The sequence below is a fragment of the Microtus pennsylvanicus genome, chromosome 12, assembly GCF_037038515.1.
Source record: "Microtus pennsylvanicus isolate mMicPen1 chromosome 12, mMicPen1.hap1, whole genome shotgun sequence".
Lineage (NCBI taxonomy): Eukaryota > Metazoa > Chordata > Mammalia > Rodentia > Cricetidae > Microtus > Microtus pennsylvanicus.
The window spans coordinates 3,592,492-3,620,191 of record NC_134590.1 but is presented as its reverse complement, the minus strand read 5'-3'; the positions used below and the strand labels follow the sequence as shown (position 1 = coordinate 3,620,191).

The window sequence follows — 27,700 nt, the reverse complement described above, 5'->3', positions numbered from 1 at the left end:
AATGACACAATAAAAAATAGGCAGTGGAACTAAGCAGAGAGCTCTCAATCAACAGGGATATGTGATAGCAGTACTGGCGCCCTTGGGGGCCTGCAAAGGAAGTCAGATCCCCTGAAGCTGGAGTCACAGGGATTTGCGAGTTGCCCCATGTGGATGTTGTGAACTGAGCTTCTCTGGAAGAGCGGTCAGTGCATTCTTGAGCACTGAGACATGTCTGAGCTGTCCACCTCACACTTACCCATGGATTCTCTTACACTCTGTACTATCATTTCTCTTTGAATGCAGTTTCCCTCTTACTTTGCAACTAAATAAATATAATGTTAAAAGATGGCATGCATAAATTATATGGACTGCATGTGGAAATAATATTTTGATATATTGGGTTAGATAAGATGTGTTATATAAATTATTTTTATTAAAAGCCTCAAAGGAAAAACATCATTAGTGTGCCAACATTTTGCTTCCTGGCAATCAAGTCCTCATCTTAGCTATCTTCTGAAAGCTTCTGCTGTTTCTAGAAACAGAGATGCCATCAAACGATAGTGCATTTTCTTTTATCACCCATTTAAAATGCAAACATACTATTTTCCTAGCATCCTTAATAAAACCTAAAAGACTAGTACATAAAGAAATACATGTGTCCCTTCAACTTTTGATTCCAATTTGTTCTCCAGAGATGAAACCAAAGGATCAGGTATCCCATTAATCTTCCGGAGGCAGCTGATCTGTGCTCCTGTGCATTTGCATGGGATAGGAGCATCTGTAATACCAATCACACTATAACATGGAGTTTCCACTTTATTTTATAAGAAATCTTCAAGCTGAATTTATGTTAGTATACAGGAAGCTTGACTGACATTTGTTTCTTGGCTATATAGTAACCCAGGATCAAGACATTAAAATTTGTTACCAATCTTATTCAATGATGTTTAAGTAGTTTACAAATTTATCACCATTACAACACTATCTGTTGTAGAAAGAGTGGGCTGCATCCTGGCTTAACCTCTGAAATAACCACACAGAAAATTTTATTAATTAAATTACTGCCTGGCCCATTATGTCCAGCCTCTTCTTGGCTAACTTTCACATCCTGATCTAACCCATTTCCACCAATCTGTGTATCATCATGAGGTCATGGCTTACTGGGAAAGATTCTAGCCAGCATCTGTCTCAGGCAGGAGCTTCATGGTGTCTGCCACACTGCCTTTCTTCCCAGAATTTAGTTGGGTCTACTCCACCTATCTAAGTTCTACCCTATCAAAAGGCCAAGGCAGTTTCTTTATTATACCAACGAGAGCAACACATAGACAGAAGAACATCCTACACCAGCTATCAATGACAAAATACCCCAACAAAAGCAACTTAAGAACAAAAAAGGTTTGTTCGGGCTCCTGGCTGCAAATGATATATTTAGCATGGTGGAGAAGGCATGCAGAAAGAACTGGGGGCTGGTTGATCAATGGCACCCTATCAGTATGTCACAAGTGATAGACGTTAGTGTCCAGCTTTCTTTTACTTTGTAACTAGGTCCCAAGTCCAGAGGGATGGTGCTACCCACCCATGGGGTAGGTTTCCTACCATACTAACCTGAGATGATGCCCCCACAAGCTAACCTAGATAAGATGGTCCTCAGGGTGCAGAAGAGCTTGTGTCCTAGGTGATTCTATACCCAGTCAAGTTGGCCAACAGTAACCATCACAGTGTACAATGACTAATCACATCACTTTCATACGAATGGTTTCAAAATTTGTCCCCTAAAAGCAAACATTGTGCAAACGTGTGTACATATGTTCTATGCACTGCAGGTGAGGCACAGATGTCTCTAATCAACACTCTTCTGTTTAGTTGGCTGAATGAAAACGAAAACATGAAGCTTCAAAGAAAGACAAAGTATATATTCAAGGATCATCATTTCATCCAAAGAAGACTTTTAAAAAAAAATATTTAAATAAATCCTATTTAAATGATGAGGTAAGGCCATTTATAATGTCCATGATCAAGAAAAAAGGACCACAGATTGCTTTAGCAAATTCTTTTAGAATATTCTCTAAAATGGAACCACTGTTTTCCTTCATATCTTTGAGGTTAGAATTCAATCGCTCTATTTCTCCACTCATTTCCTCAGATTTCTTCTTAAATCCTTCTTCAAGCAAAGCCTTTTGATCCTAAAACAATGAAGATGAAAAAGAAGTAAATACTGTTAAACGCAAACATAGCACCAATTATAATTTCAAGTCTATAGCAAGTGGTCCTTACTGTACCCCTAAATGATTTCCTTTACCATGAAGAAGATCATCTGAGTCAGACCTACACATTTTGAGGGAAGATAGTTGAAACTTCACCGATGTTGATCCATCATGTTTTGGCTGCAATGCTGGCAGAGGCGTGAAGATATTTATACGCTCATGCCCACTGAAATGCTACTGGTTGAATTGTGCAGAGCTCGATCTATGGACACAGTGTGGCAACCATATCATGAAGACAGTGGCAACCTATCAGTTGCTGTTTTACTTGCAGATAGGCAATGAGAAAATCGCTCCACCGCCTTGTGCTGCTTTATGCAGGCTGTCTACCCTGGAGACAGCTACAGGACCTGCAGAAGCTGCCAATTCCCTGCGTTTTTCTGTCTGGACATGTCTTTCAATTTTCTGCCAGCATAGATCATGCCCAGACTTGAGGAGGGCGTGTCAGGAGCCTGATACTCTGGGCCTTGATAACAAGACTCATTGCAAGCCTTAGTAAATTGCCTGGTTGGGAATTTGTTTAGTGAGTTCCCATAAGGTCATTTTTAAATATCCTGAATTAGTAAATCAAACTAGTACAGAAAAAAAAAACTAAAGGAACAACTGAAAACCTGAAGGAAGACCTCCTTAGCAACAATACTTTTAGGTGTTCCTCTCAGAACCTAACTACAAATTTCCCTGCCACTTAGGGTATGAGGATCACCACAGTGATGAGGAGTCCTACCTGCAGCTGCTTCTCCAGCATCTTTTCCTGGTCTCTGATGAGCTGCTCTCTCTCCTGCACCAGCTTCGTTCTCAGTTGTTCGAGGTTTTCCTTGTGACTTCTTTCTTGAGCCTCCATCAGTTGCTGCTGCTCCTCCTGCTTCTGTCTTAGCAGTTCCTGTTCCTTCTCTGCTGCCTCCTTCTGGGCCCGCTCCTCTGCCCCAGGAAGATTCAGGGAGGGAAGAAAGTGATGGGTCAGGTAAAATGTCTACATTCCAGAACCCAGAGAGCAATTCAGACCTGAAAGGAAACTACAGACTCCACACTGGTCCACACAATGGACAGAGTGTTTCTGGAGGGGATGGAGGAGACCCTGTCCACCTGGTTGAAACACAGACTGACTTCCTGTTGCTCTAGGGGTGAGCATCCACAGAAGGATAGAGAGCTGCTAACAAGGGGATAGGTTAACTACTACTTCTATCAGGAAGCCTTGTGGGAACCGACCCCTCCTGAAAGCCAAGAGACATGCTCCTGTACCTGCAATGGCCTTCTCCCTATCTGTGAGGGCTGTATCTGCCTGCAGGATGGAACTCTCGATGGTGGCCTGTGACTTCAGAAAGCTCTGGAAGACTTCACTTGCCTGCAAGACCAAGAAGGAGCAAAGACCTTGATGGATCCTGGGAGAGAATCTATGTGAGTTAACATGGTCTCCACTGTGCCTCACTGTGAAATGCTATGGTGAAGCCTGCAGTCTGCCCTGCTCTTCACTGGCAATAGATACTTCTGGGTCCATGGCTCCCCAGTTATCTCACTAGGGCCAGCTGCTACCTCCTGCTCCCAGATCCAGCCGGTTCACATCACATGCAGATGTGCTCAATGCAACCTATGATGCTTTCAAATATTGTATCACCATGTAAAATGCTGCATAACTGTGTGGGCTTCACTTCTTCTGCTTTGAGGTAGGAAGTCTTTCTGTATATGTGCTGCTTTTTATTGGTTAATGAATAAAGAAACTGCCCTGGCCTGTTGATAGGACAGATTAGAACTAGGTGGGGAAAACTATACTGAATGCAGGGAAAAAGAAGGCAGAGTGGAGAGAAGCCATGTAGCACCCCCGAAGACAGATGCCTGAACTTTACCCAGTAAGCCACAGCCTCATGACAATAGACAGATTAATGGAGATAGGTTAAATTAAGATATGAGAGTTGACCAGAAATAAGCTTAAACTCTTGGCCAAACAGTATTGCAATTAATATAGTTTCTGTGTGATTATTTTGGGGCTGAGCAGCAGGGAACAAAACAAGCAGCCTCCATACAATACTGCTCTTGCTGGATGTATTTATGGTCAAGTCCCTCTATCTGCCAGGGCATCATGGTACAGATATGTAAACTCTCTCAGTAGTGGGGGGGCATCACCCAAAGCATTTTAGATAACTAAAGAAAGGACTAAAAAGAACCCACTATGGAGTCATTGGCAACAACTGAGTAATATGTTACCTGTGTTCTTAGATTTATTGGCACTCCATAGGTAGCTCATCCTGACAGACTCAGAATTTTTATGTGAGTATTTCCAAGAATTAGTAGTAAATAGCAGTCATTTTGAGCCAAGCATGGTTCTGGTGATGGGGCTTGAAGGTAAAGCAATTAATTCCTTTACATCACAAAGGCCTGGTTTTGGTTGCCAACACTAACATGAAGCTAAAGATGCCATGCTATCCTCATCTTTTCTTATGCAGTGCTGTGTGCTCATGTTTTATGACATGTTTCCTGTGTTCTGAGTCCTATGCTCCCTGCTCCTCACCCCTCCCCTATGCTCCCTACTCCTCACCCCATCCCCAAGCTCCCTACTCCTCACCCCATCCCCAAGCTCCCTACTCCTCACCCTTTCCCCATGCTCCCTACTCCTCACCCCTTCCCCATGCTCCCTACTTCTCACCTTCTCCCCTTTTCGGGGCACCTGCCAATAGTCATGCTCAATCTGCTTCCTCATTTGCATGTAGAGCCTGTGTCCTCCAGGAACAAAAAATGTTGAAATATTTTCTATAAAAGCCTTTGAAAGCCGATTGAGTTCTTCCTGGCAGTATTGATCTGATGTTTCTTCATTCTTCGATATGAACTTGCTTTTCTTCTCATCTATTAACTCCTACAAGAGAAATGGACAGAGATCTGACACATTGAAGGAATAGAAGAGATAAAGTTCCAAGAAAGTTTGTAGAAGAGTCAGCCTATTACCTACAAGAAAGTATTGTAGTATAATAAGACCACAAGAGAATGTGAAATGCTAATGCCTGAATTAAGATTCTAAGAAATCTGTACAAGGCTACAGTAAATGTTCTTGAAGTTCTTAGCCCTTAAAACCTTCTGGAAAAAGATGGCTCTTCATCTACAATCTCTGGATCCATGTGGGAGTCACATCCTGTAATTCCATCTTCAATGATATAACAAGGAGCAATAGAAGAGCAGTGGCCTGCAGTGGGACTCTTGTGAGAAACTGTTTCATAGGAACAGAAGAATAAAGCAAGTTCAGGGATGACTTATAGGTGTTCTGGGCAGGATTGCAATGCACAAACATTAACTGCCTGAAGGACTTAGGAAACTATATACTCATTATTCTAATCATTAGAGATTTCTGGATAAAAAGCACCTGAAGTCTGGCAAGGGGACATGAGTCTTTCACAACTGTGTTCACAATGAACACGCAGAGTGCCCATCTTAGAATGAGTCACATAACCGGGGTCAGTGAAGGCACAGCAACACTACAGCCTTGCACGGACACAGGTATGACAGTTAATGACACTTACCAACAGCTTCTTCTGGAATTGCTGGTTTTCGTCCTTGAAGGAGTGCTCCATGAAGACAGCAATGGCTTCCTTCTCACAGGCTGTGTGCACACCAAGCAGCTCCTGGAGCGTGTCTGTGGGGAGCCTCAGTCGCTGGCCCATCTGCTCACTGTAGTGCTCAGCTGCCTTCTGCACAGCTGCTGAGTTCTCACGCTGGGCCAGAGTTGTCACCGCATCATCCAGACAAGGCACGGTTCCACTGTTGATGGCATCCACATAGGTCGTCACCAGAGTCCCCAATCCTTCACAAAACAGGAGTTTTAGGGGATAAAGGTGAAGTTATAAGTGAATGGGATCCAAGATTTTAAGACTACATTTTTAATCTCCCCCAACTACACATGTACACTTGCAAACATAAACACGATAAAAATTACTCACGATTCCCAGTGACCTTAATTCCCTCTCTGAGTGTCTTGATCTTTGCCTCGGTGAAGATGTAAGAAACAAAAGCCCTCATTTGTTCCTGGAACTTAGGATCCAGTTGGTCTTCTGAGATAGTCTCAATTTTGCATAACAGTTCTTTGTCATTTGTTGGCCGATCAAAGACAAAACACTTCCGTTTAGGGAAGAAACGTCTGATGCATTCCCTGGGCAAATTGGATGCTTGGATTCTGGGATTGTCACCTGGTGTTAAGGGAAACACAAAGCAATGGGAATAGACTTAGAGCAGAGGGCAAATGATGGAGGCCCTTGTCTCTGTACTCACAGGTCTCTACCATAAACATGCAACACTTCTTTACAGGTCAAAAGTATACCAAGTTTGTACTTGGTAGACATCTGGTGAAATAGTTCAGGAGACATTTGACTCCACTGGGAAGAGCATATGGTTGAAATCTACAGGCATGAACATGGCATCAAGCATACTGTTGTTGGAGGAAGGGCCTCTTGTTCTTCCTGGCTGCCCAGCTAGCTTAGATCCTAAATAATCACACGGATATGGTATTAATCAAAACACTGCTTGGCCCATTAGCTCTAGCTTCTTATTGGCTAACTCTTACATCTTAATTTAACCCATTTCTAGTAAGCTGTGTATCACCACAACATCATGGAGTACCAGCAAAGTTTCAGCACATCTATCTCCGGTTGTGGCTCCAAGGCATCTCTCTGACTCTGCCCTTCTTCCTCCCAGCATACGGCCTAACTTTCCCCACCCAATTCTGTTCTTCCCTGCCATAGGCTCAAAGCAGTTCTTTATTCATTAACCAATAAAAGCAACCCATAGACAGAAGGACCTCCCACACCATACTGTAGTTGTGTGCCCTGTTGACTGAACAGCAAAAGTTTTAATGTGATTTCTGGCCCAATTACTCCTTTGTAGCAAAGGAGCTGTTGTGACCCAAAAGAAAAGCCACATATAAAGGATAATAGAGTATAAAAATTAGCAACATTAGCAATTCTAAGCACGAAGCTATGGTTACTGAAAACTACTTTGCTGCTAAACTTCCCACAGGGCAGGATTCCCTGCCCTCTCTTAAGGAGGGAGGGGAAGGGAGGAGGGAGAGTGGGGGAGCAGGAAGGAAATGGGAGGAGGGGAGGAAGTGTAAATTTTTTGAATGGAAAAATAAAAAAAAAAAGAATTCCAACACAATGAGCAAAAAAATCATTTTTGTAAACACCAAATATACACTACAGAAAAATAAAAGTATCCTTCCCAGTTGGGGAGGGAAGGCAGGACTATGAACAAGTATAGGATACGTAAGTCTATACATACATCTAGATATCAGATGTGCTACATTAAGACGTTATTTTATGAAACTGCTGTATTGAGGACTTTCTCCCATTCTATCATGTGGATGGGTGGGGTGTGTGTATGCATGTTTGCCTGTGTCCGGGTGTATGTGTGTGAGCACACATGCATGTGTCTGCATGGGAAGTCCTCTACAGCCAGTCTTTCCTTATTCGATGAGGCAGGGTCTCTCAGGTCAAACTGGACTCTCCGGTGCAGTCTGTCTGGCTAGCCAGCATGCTCCACCACCAGCCTGTGTCCTCAGCCTGGGCACTGGACTCAAGGTAGATATTCACACCCAGCCAGCATTTATGGAAGTTCTGGAGATCACACCTTCAGTCCTCGCACTTGGGTGACAAGGGCTTTAAGCACAAAGTTATCTCCCCACCCCATGCACTAGGGATTTTTATTGACTCCATTTTAGCTGTTCATTCCATGACAATTAACCATGTGAGATGACAGCAGTGCCATCTGCTGCACTGGAGGAACCGCCTGTGTTCTACAACATCCAGGTACAACACTCAAGCAGAGCAATAAATGTTTTCTGAAAATTGAATACAGAGCTCTTATCAATGAGTTTGAGGCTACCATGACCTGTATACAACATTCTAGGCTAGCAAAATAATCTATATTGTGAGACCTTTTTTCAAAAAAAAAAAAGAAAGAAAATCAAACAAACAAATAAAAAAACAAAATTGTAAACAAAAAAGGAAGAAAGAGAAAAAAGAAATAATAACAAAAGAAGAAAGGGGGAAAGAAAAAAGGAAAGGAAAGCTGAGTGATAGCACATGTTTAATCCCGGTATTTGGAAGAAAGAGGCTGGAGACACTCAATTCCAGGCCAGCCTAAACTCAGCTACATAGCGAACAACAGGCCCGCTAAGGGCTACATTGTGATACCTTGATTAAAAATAAACAATAGTAGATTATAGTGAAGGGACTCTGGCCAGTGTAGTGAGCATGGGTCTGGCAGGCCTTGCCTTTCCCCCATTCCCTCTTCCTTGTTAAAGACCATTAGATTATATTCCTAAAATTAGCCACCAAAGTCTATTCCCTCATTTGGCCACTTCCTCCTGCTGAAACCAACTGCCAAGGTCCAGCTATGGATGTTCTGAAGTGCAACAATCAAAAGCCCCCTTTGGCTCACCTAATTAATATGCCCAATTAAAATTAAACACCTCATCCTAACATTAGATTTCCCCTTTTACCTTTATAAACTGCCATTTGGCTATGGGCCATGTCTGTCTCCACTTTGTCCAGGGGCAGGTCCTTTGTCCTCTGGAACAAGGATCGCCTTCCCATCTCCTTTGATCCCTTCCCCTTCTCCCTCATCCACTATCTCCTGTGTTTGTCTCTTATGTCTCTCTGGGGCAAATAAATCTTTGGGATGAGAACTGAGCCATGGGGTGTCCAGGCCTGGATACTTTATTTCCTATGTAATTTCAGGACTGTGAGTACTGGTTTCACAGGCTGCTTTCCCACCTACTGTGTTTTTACTCCTTTGAGAAAACAAAGACAGAAAAATGAAAGCAGTGAGCCAATCAGAACTGGCATTCCTTGCAGGCTTCAGACGCTCTACTTGGGCTAATAACGTCCATGTAAATAGTTTACAGAAGACTAATATTACTGATCCTGACACAGTGGCATGAACAAAAATAGAAGGCTGTGATAAATAATGACACATTCTGAGAAGGCACAGACTGAAGAGACACATCTGTCAGTTTACTTGGAACACAGATGTTTTGCATGCAACATAACCAACCCATCATTCAAAACCTATGTTTCTCCATGAGAAGAACAATGTATAACTCTGTAAAAATTTATTTTGAGATGGGCTATGTATGATAAATTCATGGAAGAAATTATGTAGCCAAGTATTTCTTATAGGCAGGCAGACAGAAAATCTAGCAATACAATCTCTGGATTTGGAGAAGTTTAGATGCTTTAGACCACAGATGCTAAAGCCTTGGTTTGGAATAATTTCCCCATGTTTTAGGCTCTACTTTTCTCAAAAGAACTCAGACACTAGTTCCCAGAAATTTCCAGCCAATGACCGATCAGCATTTCTGCGGATCTCCATCCCACTGCAAATACAGAAGGACCCCACAAACGATGGGAGCAACTTATCAGATTCCAGCCCTTCCCAGTCCCCCACCCCAGCCCTCCCTCTACCTGGGATCAGCTTCAGTGCATTCTCCAGGTACTCGTCCTCCGTGATGCTCTTTCCATCTAACTTCAGCTCCAGGGTAAAATCCCGAACAGTCCAGACAAAGTCTGGGAAGAAACTCACAAACTCTGTGGAATTCTTTATTCCATCAGGACTTGGGGAAGACTTTGTCCTGATCAGCTCAGTGAGTTCTGTGACGTAACTGGCACTGGGTTAAGAAAAGTGAATTCACATGCACGTTCCCATGATTCTCTTATTAAAAATAAATCACAATAAGCATTCTTTGCTGCCCTGGGTCTCCTCTGTCCCACCAAAAGCCACACAGTGATAGGACAGGTCTGTGCCTCTACATGCATTCCAGAACACTGAATGAAACATGGCGCCTCAGGTCCTGCAAGGATACTGCAGCTGCTCCAGGGCCTGGTGGTTGATGGTGCCTATGCTGTTGTAGACAAAGGTGCTGCTCAGAAGCACAGCCAGGGCAAAGATCCACGAGTCATTCGTAGGGTCAACCTGGAAGACATATGAGGGCAGAGGACTGAGAAAGAACTCCTCAGAAGTCCATCTGGGATGCCTTTGTGGCCGTGTTTTGCCAGAAACTCTGGAGGGCAAAGCATGTGGAACAAGAGAGTGTGTTCTGGCTAGAGAAAGAATCCAAGATCAGCCTGAGAAACTTACTGGAACAAAACTCAAGTTCAAATGGATCAAAGACCTCAACATAGAGTATTTCTTAAGTAATAAAAGCAGAAGTCCTGTATGATCCTGAGATCTTATTTTTATCCACAAGTAATGGTTAATCTTCATTGTCAATTGATGGAATTTTAAATCACCATGGAAACAAATCTCTGGACATTTCTATGAGGAGTTATCTAGATTGGGTTGCATGAAGACCTGTCCTAAACATGAATGGTACAGCTCCATCAGCTGGGTCTCAAGCTGAAGGAAAAGAAGGAACAGAACTGAACTCAGGCCTTCCTTTCCTTTGCTTCACAATTGTAGATGACATGTGACCAACAGTCTTTTGTTTCTGCTGTTCACTTGATGGGCTGTATCTCCTGAAACTGTGACAGAAGTAGGGAAGTAGATCAGATGATGCAAATACTGGAGAGTAAGAGAGATTCCAAGAGCCAGACTCATCCATGTTTCATGTGTCATTATTCAGAAGAATCAAAATGTTGAGTGACTGACTATAAATGTGTCTGAGTGACTGGATGGTAAAGAAAACATGGATGCAGCAATATGAACGCAGCATTTAAAAAAAGAGAGAAAGCCTGTCATTGGAGACAGTGTGTATAAACCTTAGATCAGTATGCTAAATGACATCAGACAAATTTTAAAAATACAGTGTTACTAATTTCTGGAGTGAAATGGAAACCTGGGAATTTAGACTCTGCTCTCATGTCTAAAACTAAGGGAAGGAATAAAAGGATGAATCAGCAAGCAAGACAACGCAGGATGGAAAGGCTCTTACTGAGCAATCCCAATAGCTTATTTCAATTTCTGTAACCCACATGAAGGTGGAAGGCACTGTGGCATGTGCCTACACACACGCGCACGCGCACGCACGCACACACACACACACACACACACACACACACGCCACGCATATTCATGCACCCGCATACACCACATAACATCTCACATACAACAGCAAGATTTTTTTTTTAATCACTCAGTTCACCTATTTAAGAAAGTCAAGTTCGTCTAACTAGTTATTGTGGGACAAACAGGCCTTCACTTAACCTGCAGAGTCAGCTCTCTCAAGAACTTCCAGAATGCCATGTTGACAGTTAGTAAATTTCACAATAAAAAGAAAATGTGAACCCAAGGGGCTGGATAGATGGCTCAGAGGAACGAACACTGGCTGCTGCTCCAGAGGACCACAGTCTGGTTCCCGACATCCATATCAGATCGTTTCTAACTTCTGTAACTCCAGCTCCAGGAATCCAAAGCCTCTGAACACCAAGGATGCCTGTACTCACTCACACACACATACCATAGGCAGACACACACACAACACACAATAAAAAAAAATATCTCCCAAATGTATAAACCTAACTCCTTAACTCCATCTCCAAGATGTATCCTTGGTATCTCAGAAGATAAGACAGAAGTCATTCTTCTTCATTCACTAGAATGGGCTGTTATCCACCTTCTCATCAGTGTATCCTTCCACCTAACTGTTCCTAGTACGATGTCATCAACCCTCTCATCCACGCATTCATCTGCCTAACTGTTTCTAGTATGATGTCACTGTCCCTCAAAGCATCCATTCACTTACCTGCTCCTAGTATGATGTCATCCACCTTCTCATGGAAGCATGCTTCCACCTAACACTCATAGTAGAAGTAGTACTGGCTACCTAAGTCACCTTCCAAAATGGAAGACCTTGTTCATCTAGCTATGGCAGTTCTGATGGGTAGCAGCTCTCATATGCCAAGCCTCCATATGACAAAGGCCTCCATGGAAGACTGAGAGATAAAGACTTTCACCCTTGACCCAACAAAGGCTAGTTCAAAAGTTCCAGCCCCAGCTCTCCTTGAAGTTCAGAGGTCAGAGGCTATCCCGTGATGTCTTTTCCTCTCACCATCCTGCTTCTTTCTGGGTACTAGACTCTACCACAGTACACAGAGGTAGGATCCTCAATGAAACCAGGAGCATTCTTGGAAGGAAAACCCTTTATTTAATTCACTAATATCTAACTACTATGCCTAGAATTCAGGAATTGAACTGCTAAATAAACTTTACTTGAATTGAATCAAATCATTCACCCAAATGGCAAGAAATAAAAACATGTTTTACCTAAAATAATACATATGATATCTGGGTGGTAGTGGCCCATGCCTTTAATCCCACCACTTGGGAGGCAGAGGCAGGTGGATCTCTATGGGTCTGAGAGCAGCCTGGTCTACAGACTGAGTTATAGGACAAGCTCCAAAGCCACACAGAGAAACCCTGTCTCAAAAAGAAAGAAAGGTAGGGATAAGCCCAGCCCCTTAGGGGACGTGTTCGCCAAATGTATCTATGTAAATGAATTCAGACAGATTGTAATAATATATACAGCTTTAATGGGGAAATAGACTTTCAAGACCACAGGTTCCCGCTACAAACAGGGAAGCAGAGAGGGCACGGGGGGGGGGCTCCTGCTCGCCCAATTTATAAGTAAGCATTCGCCCGAGGCGAACACGCCCCCTAAGGGGCTGGGCTTATCCCTACAAAGAAAGAAAGAAAGAAAAAGAGAGAGAGAGAGAGAGAGAGAGAGAGAGAGAGAGAGAGAGAGAGAAAGAAAGAAAGAAAGAAAGAAAGAAAGAAAGGAAGAGATCTGATCTTATCTCAGAGTGAAATTTAAATAGAAGTAGGCAGATGTTTCTGTCCTGCAGGGTTCCAAAGCCCTTCAGTTCCAAAGTAACAAAGAGAGACTTATATTAATTATAAATTGTTTTTCCTATTAGCTCAGGCTTATTATTAACTGGCTCTTACAATTTAAATTAACCCATAATTCTTACCTATGTTTAGCCAGGTAGCTTGGTGCCTTACTCAGTGCAGCATTTTCATCTGGCTTCCTCTCTATCTGGGTGGTGACTATAGACTGAGCCTTTTCTCTTCTCAGAATTCTGCTAGTCTGGTTACCCTGTCTATAATTCCTGTCTGGATACTGGCCAGTCAGCACTTTATTAAGCCAATAGGAGTAACAAATCTTTACAGGGTATGAGAGCATTATCCCACAGCAAAGAGATGAGTGTTTTACCTCACCTGCTATAGTTCAGTCTATAGAACTAATAGACCTATTTATAAATAGATCAATTAGTTAGATAATAAGGGATCATAAGGGACAGCTTGAGCCTCATCCTACCTTTTCCACGTCACCCAGGCCCTCAGTATCCAGAAGAACCAGGGTGTGCTTTGGCTTGGTGGGGTGTGGCACACACCACATCCAGATGCCCTTGGTCTCAGACTGCACAGTGAAGCCCAGAGGGAAGCCTGAGGGAAGAAGTGAGGACTTAGGTTCAGTGTGTGAACATCCTGCACAGATAGCCCCGTGTGCTCAAACATCAGTGCCCAGCAGCCAGGATTCTGTTGAGGGATTCTGAAGGATTTAGGAATTGGAGTCTGGATGGAAGACACAGCAGCCAGAGAAGTAATGTTGGAAGTTATGACTGGGTCACAAGTTTCTTCCTCAGTCTCGGCCATCTGCCATCCACGCAGCTGCCACTGTAATCTCACTATGGTCTCAGGATCAATGACTCCAACAAGTGTCCAGACAAATCGATCCCCACTAGGTCATTCTCTCTGGTGTTTTAAACACAGCCATGAAAAAGCAAAGAAGAGGACAAGGCACATGAAAATTGGCAGTATTTGAATCACAACACTCAAAACGGTGCTTCATCTTTCCTCAAGATGAGCTATCTATAAAAAGACATTTAACATAAGAATGATGCCACACAGAAGCACCAAATAAAAACAGAGAGGCATCACAAATATGAGAACACGGCGCCCTCTGGTGGCTACAGTGAGTGTGTTGAACCAGCCATGGCTGTACACGCCTGTCATTCCTGAAGGCAGGAGACAGAGGCAGGAGAATTGCCATTAGCTTGAGAGCAATTGAGACTACATAGCTAGAACCAGATCAAACAATAAGACTGTCTCAAAAAATAAAAAGGTACTTCCTACAAATTGTGGGAAATGGTATGAGTTCCAACTCAGAGACACACAAGAAGAGAAAAAAACTAGAAAAAGATAATTATTATAATAGTTTTGTATTCAAAGTTATTAAAGAAGAAAAAAACAAAAGTCCTGCTTTAAAAGGATATAATTCCTTTTTAAAGTTTTTTCAAGAGTTTTCATTTCTAAATAAACAATAATTAAGATTTAGTTATTTCATTTTATGAATATTGAAATTGTGCCTACACGTATATAAGTGCACCATGTGCATACCTCAAGCCAATAAAGGCCAAATATGGGCATCAAATCCTCTAGAGCTGGAGTTAGAGAATTTTGAGTCACCACATGTGTGCTGGGAACCCTGTCCTTTTCAAGAGCAGCCTAGACCACCTATCCTACCCATGATTTTAAAGACTTAAGTATTCAAAGACACGTCTATCCTGATTGAAATATTTTATTGAGAAAGAAAAACCTTCTGTTGAGACAAGAGACTAACACACAGAATCCCATTGCTTTGGGCATCAAAAAAGGCCCTGTCTTGAGCACTCCTGGGAAAAATTTTCCTTAATGAAATGGAAGGAAAGAATGCAGGAACCGATTATTGGGGAGCAGTAATTACTCATGCAAATTAGCATGAGAGGGTGACTTTGCTGCAAGCAGTTTGGCTTCCCTTTGTTATAATTGGGAATCAGAATTAAGAAAATGTGGCAAAGACAGTCAAACCTTTGGCTAGCACCCAGCATGCCACTTATATAGAGCTGGAGTAAGAGAATTTTGAGTCACCACATGGGTACTGGGAACCAAATCCTGTCTTCTGCAAGAGCAGCCTAGACCACCTATCCTACCCATGATTTTAAAGACTTAAGTATTCAAAGACATTTCTATCATGATGGAAATACTTTACTGAGAAAGGAAAACCTGCTGTATGAGACAAGAGACTGACACACAGAATCCCATTGCTTTGGGCATCAGAAAAGGCCCTGTCTTGAGCTCTCCTGGGAGAGATTTTCTTAAATGAAGTGGAAGGAGAAAAAAGGAATGCAGGAACCGATTATTGGGGAGCAGTAATTAATCATGCAAATTAGCATGAGAGGATAGATTTGTTGAAAGGACTTTGGCTTTTCTTTGTTACAGTTGGGAATCAGAATTAAGATAAAGGGACAAAGAAAGTCAAACCTTTGGCTAGTACCCAGCATGCCACTCACCGTGATTCTGTCCTAACAGACGGTTCATCAGGTAGGACTTCCCTGTACGGTACAATCCAGCAATAGCCACAACTACCACTGGCTGCGAAATCTTGTTCAGAATCTCGATGGCTTTCGGGTTCACAGACAGCCGGTCCTTCTGGTTTTCCACCAGACAAATGGGAGCCATCATTTGGGATCCGATCATGGCAACCTGCCAACCTAGAAGAATCTGCAAGAAGAATCTGCAAACAGAATACAAAGCCATTGTCTGCTTCAGTGTTACTCAAGTCCTAAGTGGCTCAGGACTGATGACATTTGCACATTTCCTATTGGCGGTGAATAGATACAGAGGAGGTTCTCCACTTTCTTCATCATTCTTCAAAGTTCTAAAGAAGCTTTTGGTAAGACATGGGCTGCCATCATATGTAAGGGTTTACTTCAATAGTAAATACCAAACAACTGTTGCCTTCATTAAGGTCTTCCAATATGCTAAGCCTTGTAATCTTTAGTATGTGGCCTCCCAAAATCTATGTGAACCTATATGTTACAGATTACTGCACACTGCCAATAGGATAAGTGAATTTGCAAAACCTTAAACACTCAGCAAAATGGCAGACCAGTGGGTTCTAAATCCTTGTTCCCTCTGTGAATGACTTCAAAGTGGCTGAAAATATAGCAGAGCTTTGAAAGACATTCATAAATTACACAAACACTGAGACGTTCCAATGAATAAATAATGTGAATTACATGTGCATTTACTTGACTTTTCACTGCCTAACCCCACACCCCATCTGATACAGAGTCTGTCTACAGAAAGTAAAGAAGACCTTAATTGCAACCGACTAACCTGGGGCTAACCTGGTGTCTATTTTACCTAATTTGGATTTCGAGGAAAGATTATTTCTAGAACATGATACTAAAATTTCAATATGAGTGAATAAATAGAAAAAAATCCACGTTTTAAAATTAAGAACTTATGTGCATCAAAGGATTTATAAAGGGTATAAAAGGCAGTCCAAGTACTGTGAGACAATGGTCTTTTATCCTGTCATTTGTATTATTTTTAATAAAAGGCTTATTGGGGGCTGGAGAGATGGCTCAGTGGTTAAGAGCATTGCCTGCTCTTCCAAAGGTCCTGAGTTCAATTCCCAGCAACCACATGGTGGCTCACAACCATCTGTAATGAGATCTAGTGCCCTCTTCTGGCCTGCAGGCATACACACAGACAGAACATTGTATACATAATAAATAAATAAATAAATAAATAAATAAATAAATAAATAAATAAATAAAATACTTATTGGCCAGTAGCTAGGCAGGCAGTATAGGCAGGGTGACTAGGCAGGAAGTTGAGGCATGGCTATGAGAATTATCGGAAGAAGGAAGTTTCAGTCCGCAGTTGTGACCCAGATGCAGTGGATGCAAGATGTGACTGCCTCCTGAAATAGGTACCAAGCCACGTGGCTAACACAGACAAGAATTATGGGTTATAAGAGTTAATAAGAAGGCTGAGCTAATGGGCCAATCAGTTTATAACTAATGTAGGCCTCTGTGTGATTTCTTTAGGACTTAACGACTGCGGGAACCGGGCAAGACAGAAACCTCAGTCAACAGAATGGTACCCAACATGTAGACAACTGCATCCACATAAAACCCGAGAGAGCTCAGGAGTAATTCTAGACCCAAAATAACAGTGTTAAGCATGACTTCTTGATAGAAGCACTGTCTCGGGTGCGCTCTGCTTGCTAGAGGCAAGTGCTCTCATTTAAGAGAGGCTTCCTGAGTCAGCTTTAGCTGCAAAACCTTCCAGCTCTTTTAAGAGGTCCTGCCACAAAACACTTAAATGGTGTTGATGAAAAGCTGACTGCATACTTTTTGGTGGTTGCAGGGACCTTAAAATGTCATAGACTTGTGGCAATAAACATGGCTCCAGCCAATACCTCCACCATGAGGCCAGACTCTCAGAAAGCTAATAAATGGGGTAGATCCAGCTGTCTTGATCATAATTCTAAATTTTCATTAGGTCCCCATGAGATTATCAGTGCCCCAAATCAACAGGAGGTAGCCACATTCTCAAAAATGGACTACAGATATTTTTCTTTGTTTAGAATGTTGGTTACAGGTTGTTATGGATAACAGGAGAAAAGCTAAACAAAGGAGATTAGGTTCAGAGTTCTTGTTTTCTTTAAAAAAGAAAGAAGGGGGGAAGTGCTGTGAGGCAATGGTCTTTTATCCTGTCACGTATACTGCTTTTAATAAAACACTGATTGGCCAGTAGCTAGGCAGGAAGTGTAGGCAGGGCAACCAAGAAGGAAGTTGAGGCATGACAACGAGAATTATGGGGAGAGGGAAGTTTCAGCCTATACTTGTGATCCAGATATGGCTCATTTAAGAGAGGCTTCCTGACAGCTTTAGCTGCAAAAACTTTGCATCCCATTTAAGAAGTTCTGTCACAAAACACTTAAACAGTGTTTATAAATAGCCTACAGCACGCTTCTTCGTGTCAGCACAGGCCTTGAAATGCCATAGAGTTATGGCAATAAACATGGCTCCAGCCAGTACCTCTGCCAAGAGGCTAGACTCTCAAAAAAAAAAGCTAAAGAATGGGCACTGTCAAAGCCACAGCTTTAATCCTAGCCATATTGCTTAGCAAATTAAAGACTTGTGTGGTCAGAAAAAGAGAGATATAGTAAAGACAGTTTCAGACCAACAAAGAAGCCTCTAAACGATTTAGAGTATATTTAAAAGTATATGTAGGCTTGGAAAAGAAAAAAAGGATAAAGTCCTTAAAATAAAAGAGTGTAGTTAGGCGGTGGTCGCACACACCTTTAATCCTAGCACTTGGGAGGCAGAGGCAGGTGGATCTCTGTGAGTTCAAGGACAGCTTGGCCTACAGAGGGAGTTCCAGAACAAAGATGTACAGAGAAACCCTGTCTCTAAAAGACAAAAATTAAAAATAAAATTTAAAAAAATAGAGATTAAAATAAAGCCACATGAAGATGGAAAACACAGAGAGAGTCTGGATACTGTATGTTATTATGTTCTCTTTGAATTGTTTGAATGCTGAGGAAGGTGCAACAGCTGCTAAAAGATATTTGTTTATAAATGCTACTGAATTAATCCAAGATAAGTATTTTGAAAATACCTTGATTTCAAAATTTGGGTCTAGTATATGCTTTGGAAAAGAGCTTCTGCTTTTGTTTCCACAGAGGATCAAAAGCTATGGATTCCTTACCGGCTAATATAGTTTATCAAACAAGACTTTCTGGAGCAATGGCCCAGATGGTCCAACTCCATGACAGCTTCAGAACTACTGGCTGAGATGCACCTACCCACACAGGATACCCCATAAAAGACCTGATTAACAGCATCCCCAATCAGCAGGAAGTAGTCTGGAGAACAATGCCCAAATTCCCTAAATGATTGTTTATAAATGTTTGTTTAAATTAAAAGTGGAAAATGTTATAGAGATGAATACTTTGCATTGTTATGGATCTTAGTTTATTGACACAAATTTAAGGTAAATTTTGTTATATGTGTATTTCTGCTCTTCATTATGGTATTGTGTTTGTAGAGCTCATTTAAAATGTAATGTGTAAAATGTGTGGGGAATCCAGCCCATGGTTCCATCCAGGAGGACCCAAATTGAAGAGCCAAATCCCAAACAACCAAACCACTAGAAGGAAAACCATGAACAGCACGGCCGTTTTGGGGCTCCATCCTGGTCAAGCCTGCAATGAAATTCTCAGAATTCGTTTCTTAAGAGAACAACATCAGCCAACCAGAACTGAGCGGCAAACTCGGCAGGCACTGTGAGTCATCCTTCACAAGCAGAGAATGCACCTGAACTCCACACAAGACAAAGAGCTGTGGACTGACAGGGATGCCCAGTGTGGGTGCTGGGAACTGAACTTGCGTCCTCCACAAGAGCAGTGTGTGCTGCTAACCTCTGAGCCATCTCTTCAGCCCCCACATCATATATCTTAACTCTATAGTATAGTCTTAAAAATAATAGAATTTTAAGATTTTGCTGTTTTTTATTAAAATGTATTTATTTTTTTAAAAAATGTAATGTGTAATTAATAAATCTAGGTTAATAAACAATTATCTATAATAGTCAAGTGTGTTATCATGTTAGTTAAGTTTTTTGAATGTACAAAGATATACTTCAGGTAGCTAAGTATTCTTGAAACCTTTCAAAGATGAAAAGAATATGGCATTTAAAATGTTTTAATAACTTAGGACTTTTCATGACAATAAGATACATCTGCTCCTGGAAGCACCAATCTACTTCAAGAGGATGATGGGCATCATGGTGGCTCCTTATGGAGTTGGTTAGCCATTTGGGCAAGAAACTGCTCTTGACTGACTGGACTGCTTGATAATATGTTGTATGAACTGGACATGCAGGACCCACAGAAATGACTGCTGAACTTGCCTAAAGGTGAGATGGTCCTTCAGGGTTCCTGCATCACCATTCCTGACATCAAGCTCTATTATAGAGCTACAGTAATGAAAACAGTTTGGTATTGTCACAAAAACAGATAGGTACACCAATGGAATTGAATCAAAGGCCCCAATATTAATCCACACAGCAATGAACACCTGATTTTTGACAAAGAAGCTAAAATATACAATAGGGAAAAAAGCATCTTCAATGAATGGGGGTGGCATAACTGGATATCAACATGGAGAAGAATGAAAATAGACCCTTATCTATCACCATGCACAAAACTCAAGTCCAAATAGATCAAAGACCTCAACATAAAGCCAGCCACACAGAACCTCATAGAAAAAAAAAGTAAGAAGTAGCCCTGAACACATTGGCACAGGAGACCACTTCCTAAATATATCACCAGGAGAACAGTCACTGAGAGAAACAATTAATAAATGGGACCACCTAAAACTGAAAAGCCTTTGTAAATCAAAGTACACAGTCATTAAGACAAACTGGCAGACTAGAGAATGAAAAAAGATCTTTACCAACCCCACATCTGACAGAGTTCTGATCTCGAAAATATTCAAAGAACTCAATAAACTAGACACCAAAAAAACAAATGCTCCAATTTGAAAAATGGAGTACAGATCTAAACAGAGAACCTTAACAGAGGAATATCAAATGGAAAAAAGACACTTAAGAAAATACTTAGCACCCTTAGTCATCAAAGAAATCAAAATCAAAATAACTCTGAGATACCATCTTAAACCTCTCAGAATGGCTAAGATCAAAAACACTGATGACAGCTTATGCTGGAGAGGATGTGGAACAAAGGGAACACTCATCCATTGCTGGTGTACAGCCACTTTGGAAATCAATGCGTCAGTTTCTCAGAAAATTGAGACTCAATCTACCTCAAGACCCAGAAATACACTCTTGGACCCAAGAATATATACCCAAGGATACACACTCATACCACAAGGACAGTTCCTCAACTATGTTCATAGCAGCACTATTTGCAATAGACAGAGCCTGGAAGCAAACTAGATGCCCCTCCCCTGAAGAATGGATAAGGAAAATGTGGTACATTTCCACAATAGAGTACTACTTAGTGGCAAAATAGCAATGACGTCTTGAAATTCCCATGCAAACTGATGAAACTAGATAAAAAACATCCTGAGTAAGATAACCTAGACCAAGAAATACAAACATGGACTCACCCATAAGTGGATATTAGACATTAAGCAAAAGATAACCAGCCTATAATCTATGACCCCAGAAAAGCTAGGTAACAAGGAAAACAATAAGAAAAGCATACATGGATCCCCAGGGAAGGGGAAGCAAACAAGAAAGCCTGGGAAAATAGGGAGTATGGAGTGGGAGGAAGAACAAAAGCGGGGGGGGAGAAGAGATAGGAGAGAGGAGAATATGAGGAATAAGATGGCTGAGATGGAGGAAGGACAAAGAGGGAGATCAAGAAAAGAGATATCTTGATCAAAGGAACTATTATGGGGCTAGCAAGGAACCTGGCACTAGGGAAATTCCCAGGAATCCACAAAAATGACCCCAGCTAAGACCTTAAGCAATAGCAGAGAAGGTACCTGAAGTGGCCTTTGCCTATAGTCAGATTGATAACTACTTTGTCATCATAGAACATTCATCCAGAAACTGATGGAAACAGATGCAGAGATCCACAGCTAGCACTGGACCAGGCTCCTAGAATCTAGTCAAAGAGAGGACCTGACCTAGTGGGAGCTCAGTGACTCCAGATTGACAGCAGAGGAATCTGCATAGGTCCAAACTAGGCCTTCTCACTGGGGGTGACAGTTGTATGACTGGGGCATTATGTGGGACACAGGCAGTGGGACCAGGATTTACCCCTAGTGCTTGAACTGGCATCCAGGAGTTCATTCTCTGCAGAGGGATACCTTGCTTAGCCTAGATCTATGGGGATAGCCTTGGTCCTGCCTCAAAGTAATGTACAAGACTTTGTTGACTCCACATGGGAAGCCTTGCCCTCTCTGAGCAGTGAATGAGGGTGGGGTGGGTGAAAGGTGGGGTAGCAGGAGGAAGGGAGGGAGAGGGAATTTTTACTGGTATGTAAAATGAGAAAAGATAGTTTCAAAAAATAAAATAATAACAAAAGAATATATTGCACACTACAATACAGATGAGCCTGAGGATATTATGCTGAGGAAGGAGAATGTACAGAATCCTGAGAATTTAGATGCAGGTGACGTCACAGGTTCTCTTCAACTTGCTCCCATATCTGAGAATAAGTTCAACAGCATGACAAAATGCATATAGCCCCATATGATTTATATATCTCATATACACCCAAATCGAAGAGGATTTTGATGGTCTACTGATGCTTAATAAAAGTCAGTCAGACAGAAACTAAATTCATTTCTAAACAGATATTTGCCAAGTTCTTGTACTGAAGTTTCTCAATGGTTCCTACACAGAAAAGATACTCTTCTGACTTAAGTTGCTTAAGTGTCTGGCCAAGGATTGTGGGGTTGTGGTACAGCTAAGGCTCCCTCCCAAGGTTGCTCCCACAGCACTTGCCAAGGGCCTCAGTGGAAGCTGCCAGAGCAGGGGAGCCTGGAGTGTCAGGACACCACTGTGCATCTGTCACTTATCGAAGGAAAGAAATTTCACACACCTAAGCCAGCCACAGCCCTGCAGACCAGACAACACAGAACGCACCTCTCCTGACCATCCCCCAGTCACCACGTGGAAATGAAAGTCAAATGCAATCAGCTTTTATTAACATATTTACAGTGTACAAAAGGATTATTCTAATTGTCTAATCAAAATGGGGGCTTTAATTTTAACATAGTAAAATTATACACAACAAAAACAACTATTTAGTAGGCATTACAGTTACAATATTATTTAAGATTCAAAAATAATCAAATCCAGGTTCCAGACTAAGCTGCTTCTAAAAGGAAGAAAAAGTAAATAACATACTTGGTCCCCATCCCACAGGTGCAAGAGCAGGTCTCAGCTGCTTCAGACTCTCCTCTGCTTCCCTGCCTCTGCTCCCCTGCTGCTCTCTCTGGGCGTCCACCAAGCACACACTGCTGAGAGCATCCCAGGCTGCAGCAGAAAGGAAACTGAAAGTATAGGCATCAGAGCCCTGTTAGCTGAGCCAAGATGCTGGAGGACAGCAGGAAAGCCAATCAGATACTCTGCTGGCTGAGGGACCTCCCACTGTAGAGAGCGTTTACTTCTCTTTCCTGAAATCTCTCTCCAGTGTCCTCCCCACAGAAGAAACAGAAACTGAAGGAAGTTACATAATCAGAGACTGTTACAAATGTGTTTCTCCCAGTGGAAATTCCCCCAGCTTCCTTGGTGAAGAGCTCTGATGCTTTTAATGTGTGTTCTTAAACAGAAACCATTCATCTAAAAATCATCTTTAAAAGAAGCAACTAGAAAATAATAAGTAGGATCAGTCAGAGAGCTCAGGGGGGAAGTGCTCTAAAGGCTCCAACTGCACCAGCCTGGTGACCCAGCTCCATCTCTGGAACCCACACAAAGGTGGGGGAGCGAAGTGTGTTGTAGAATACTATTTTAAGGTGTGTTACTTTTGTTTATGCTCTGGAACATCTGTTGAATGATGCAAAGATGTGTTTGATTAAATAAAATTCACCTGCAGTCAGGAGGTTGCATCAGCAGCTAGCTGGCCAGAAGTTGCAGGGCGGAGCCAGGTGGGGAAGGGTTTATAAGGAGGGCCAAGGAGAAGCAGAGAACTTCTTGGGGGATGCCAGGAGGTGAGCTAGGTGAGCTGCTAGCTCTTCAGCTTCTCTGGGAAGCAGGATTTTGCCTCAACCTGTAAATCTTGAGTTCTTTAGAGAGACAGAGATTTAGATAAATTCCTGTTGTAACTTTGAAAGAGTCGGTGCCTGAGGGAACAGAATTTCCTTAGGCTGAAGTTGTGCCCTAACCTCTGCTGGTAGCTACAGAGATGAGAGATGCTGACCTGGTGAGCTGTGGCTTAAGAGGTAGCAAAAATTGAAAAAGCTAACCACAGAACTGACTCCACAAGAATGCCTCTCACCTCCACATGGGTGTCCTGGCCTGTGCACACACAATAATAAGCACATTTAATGGGGGAGGGGGGAGGGGAGGGGAGAGGAGGAAAGAAAAGAAACTAAGTAAAGGTAAAATGAATTAACTGCAGTGTATGAAAATGTTCACTGTTGCCCTTTGTCTAAATTCTCCAGCTCCCCCAGGACACAGACTCTGCCCATTTAGACAGAAATGTTGCTAGTTGTCAGAGGAGAAAGCTATTGAGTGTGGGTTTGTGGAGTAAAGAATGAACTGAGTGCACAGGAGGAGGAGGCAGGTGAAGTTGGGGAAGCCCCGGGACATCACAATGTAGGGAGAGCATCCCCGTCCCTCTGCTTCTTCATGAGTCCTCTCCTCACCTGTGAAAACTCTTCCTACTAAAGGTGAAACAGCCCTCTAAGCTACCTTGCAGATACACAGCTAGCGAGTCCGTGTATCACGGGAAAATAAACAGGGGTAACTGCCGCCTACAACATTGTATTTTTGGAGCAGACTCACCTTCCTTTCGACCTTTGGTGTCTGTTTATGTGATGCTATAATACGTAGAGAGTTATCACTATCCCAGGAATCATTATCTTGCAGGTTACCCAGTAATTCAAATACAGGGCTCTATGTTTGTGTCTACTTAAGGAATAATATACAAAAACCTTTCTTTCCTTAAAGCAAAACGAGAGAGAGAGAGAGAGAGAGAGAGAGAGAGATAGAGAGAGAGAATATTTCTTCCTCCTATTTGATTTTATCCATGTGAATTCTTGCTGGGTACCTGAGCTATCCACTCCCACATCTGCACAACTCATAATCAAACTCTCAATAACATAGAGTTGTTCAAAACACGAAGAGAAGCAGAAGGTTTATATGGTGACAGAATTGGACATAAGACACCTGCCCGGGTCTGCAGGACCCTTTAAAGCAACAAGAAAGCTGGACGTTAGTGTGTGGTATGGGACTTCAGCTAACTTGGGTGAGGTAAGCAAAGGTGAAATTTGGAAACACGGATTTTGAGCAGATATTCTGCCAGCATTTTCTAGATGTAGCCTATCCACTCTAAAGAGAGATCAGAAAACAGCAGTATCACAGGCCAGTACCAAAGAGGAAGGACTTGCACACACTGCCATCGTGTGGTCATTCAAGATGACCATCTTTTCCAATCCACAATATGAATTATATAATGAAGTAAATGTTATAACCAATTATAAAAAGCTACTTATACAAACAAATCACCTGTACACAGTGTTGACATTGCCTGTGTTTTTCCTGACAGCTGTGTCGGCCACAATATTCTTTAAAGGCTAACTGAGAAAATAGAAAGGGATTAAGGCCTTCAACTCCAATGGAAGAATATATTTTTAATTGGATTTTTGATTTAAAGTACACCTGAAGCAGGGGCTGGAGAAATGGCTCAGAGGTTAAGAGCATTGCCTGATCTTCCAAAGGTCCTGAGTTCAATTCCCAGCAACCACATTTCACAGCCATCTGTAATGGGGTCTGGTGCCCTCTTCTGGCTTGCAGGCATACACACAGACAGAATATTGTATACATAATAAATAAATAAATATTAAAAAAGTATACCTGAAGCAGCAAGCTCTGAGAAGTCATGTACAAGCCAAAGATGGTGGCATGTTCTATATACCCTGGTCAACCAGTCTACCTGGAACAACAAGCTCTGAGTTCTGAAAGAGACTCAAGCCTATGGTGAAGAGAGGTGGAGAACAGTCAACATTGACTTCCACACATAAACAGAAGACAGGCACCTGTACACACATCCATATTTCTACCAAAATCAGATATCCAACGAGGAGGCCTACTCTCTCCACTTTTGCTCAGAATAGTGATCGAAGTCTTACTTAGAGTAAAAATGTGCAAGATGTCAGGATAATCTTTTTGTACTCCGTATAAGATGTCCCTTCCTTACCTACCTAAGACACCATTTGATTGGTTTAATAAAGAGTTTAATGACTAATAACTAGTCAGGATGGGATAGTTGGGACTTCTGGGCAGAGACAGGAACTCTGAGAAAGAATTGGAGGTGCAGGAGATTCGCCAAACAGACACAGAGGATATACAGTATTGAGGAAAGGTGAAAAGCCACATGGCAGAACATAGATTAATATAAACTAGTTAATTTAAATTTTCAGGGCTAGTTGACTAAACTAAGGTCAAGCTTTTGAAATTAATAAAATGTCTCTGTGTCATAATTTAGGAGTTTGCAGTCCAAAGAAAGACCCATTATAATGAGAAATAAGGGAAATACAAGTAGGTGAGAACAAAAGTCCAATTGTCACTGTTTGAAGGCCATATGATTCTATACATAAGACACTAAAGACTACTCCTGAAAACCCTTAGACGTGATGAACACTTTGAGCAAGCAGTAGGATACACAGTCAGCACAAAACCAGGAGAAGCCTGCCTGTGAAACAACAGCAAATGTACTGAGAAAGTTATCAGGAAGAAATATGCATTCATCCTATCTCTGAAACTGCCTAGGAATAAACCTAATCCCAGAAGGTAAAGACCTCTGCAGCAAAAATTAAACACTAACGAAAGAAGGCACTAGAAGACAGGCAGAGCTTCCATCTTCGTGGATCAGCCAAATCAAAACCACAAAACTGGCCCTACATGACTGAAAGGTAGATATAGACCAACCAAAATTCTGATGACATTGTCCACAGAAAAGGAAAAGATGACACATGATCTACATGGAAGCATATAATAGTCACACCAGATTTCAAATTATGTTGTAGAGTCATCACAACAAAATAAGACGACGCTGGCACAAAAGAACTCATGGACACCAAGAGAATCAAATAAAAAAGAAATAAACACACACACAGCTAGGACACCTGATTTTTTTACTTCTTTTTATTTTATGTGAATTGGTGTTTTGCCTGTATGTATGTTTACATCAGGGTGTCAGATCTTGTAGTTAGATTCCTGGTTTTCATTTTTCAGAAACTTCCATTCTGATTCCCATAATTAATTAACTGTCTTAATTTACTATCAGTATAAAAGTATTTCCCATTTTTGGTGTCTCTTAGCCAGCATTAGTTTGATGTGGGATGTCCTGAATATGTGTTGCTTTTATTGGTTGAAGAAAATCTGGAAGGCAGTATGACTAGAATACAATTAAGTTTTGGATTCACTCTATTCACATGTACTTACTATAATTTCTGCTCAACTATTGTCAATTCATTTTCTGCTTCAGTATAAAACCCCATAAATTCACTGCAATATTAGCCACATATGGCGTCAGCTTTCCTCTCTGTCCTTCTGACCCTATGCATTCAACCCATATCATGCTTTGTTTCACTTGAGATAGGGTTCCAATTCCTAGGAATCAACATCTACCACTTTAAGAGGTCAATTTGGATGCCAAGATTCTGGAGTAATGATACTCACGTCTGCACCCATGTCTATCAATCCCACAATAACAATGCCATTTATATGCACCCTTAGCTTTGGTCTTTGATCATTTATATAAGTCTGCCAAGATATACGTTTCCTATTTCCTATTGGAATTTTTATTTATCCTCCATGTTTATTCCATCATCCAGAACAGTATGGTCTTTTACAGAAGGCTCTGGATTATTTTAATTTTCCTGGTAAGAAATGTCCTCCACAGTGACAGAGAATAACTGGATTATTTTTGACTTTGTGGCCTGTGC

General features: G+C 41.7%; 1 protein-coding gene across 2 annotated transcripts; it reads right to left on the bottom strand.

Annotated features, from left to right (window-relative positions):
* Positions 1–393: 393 nt before the first annotated feature.
* LOC142832504 (guanylate-binding protein 6-like) lies at positions 394–23,255 on the bottom strand. 2 transcript variants are annotated; one of them, XM_075942984.1, is made up of 11 exons: positions 22,938–23,255; positions 15,545–15,768; positions 13,531–13,658; positions 10,081–10,190; positions 9,683–9,879; positions 6,164–6,409; positions 5,747–6,027; positions 4,882–5,088; positions 3,483–3,585; positions 2,968–3,156; positions 394–2,165 (listed from the first exon to the last, which is right to left on the bottom strand). In XM_075942984.1, exons 1-11 carry the CDS (start codon positions 22,946–22,948, stop codon positions 2,146–2,148), a joined length of 1,716 nt encoding a protein of 571 aa, XP_075799099.1. In that variant the 5' UTR covers positions 22,949–23,255; the 3' UTR covers positions 394–2,145. The 2 variants fall into 2 exon arrangements, with proteins under 2 accessions (XP_075799099.1, XP_075799098.1); XM_075942983.1 differs by having other exon boundaries at positions 2,968–3,161; positions 22,938–23,240.
* Between the last annotated feature and the right edge of the window lie 4,445 nt (positions 23,256–27,700).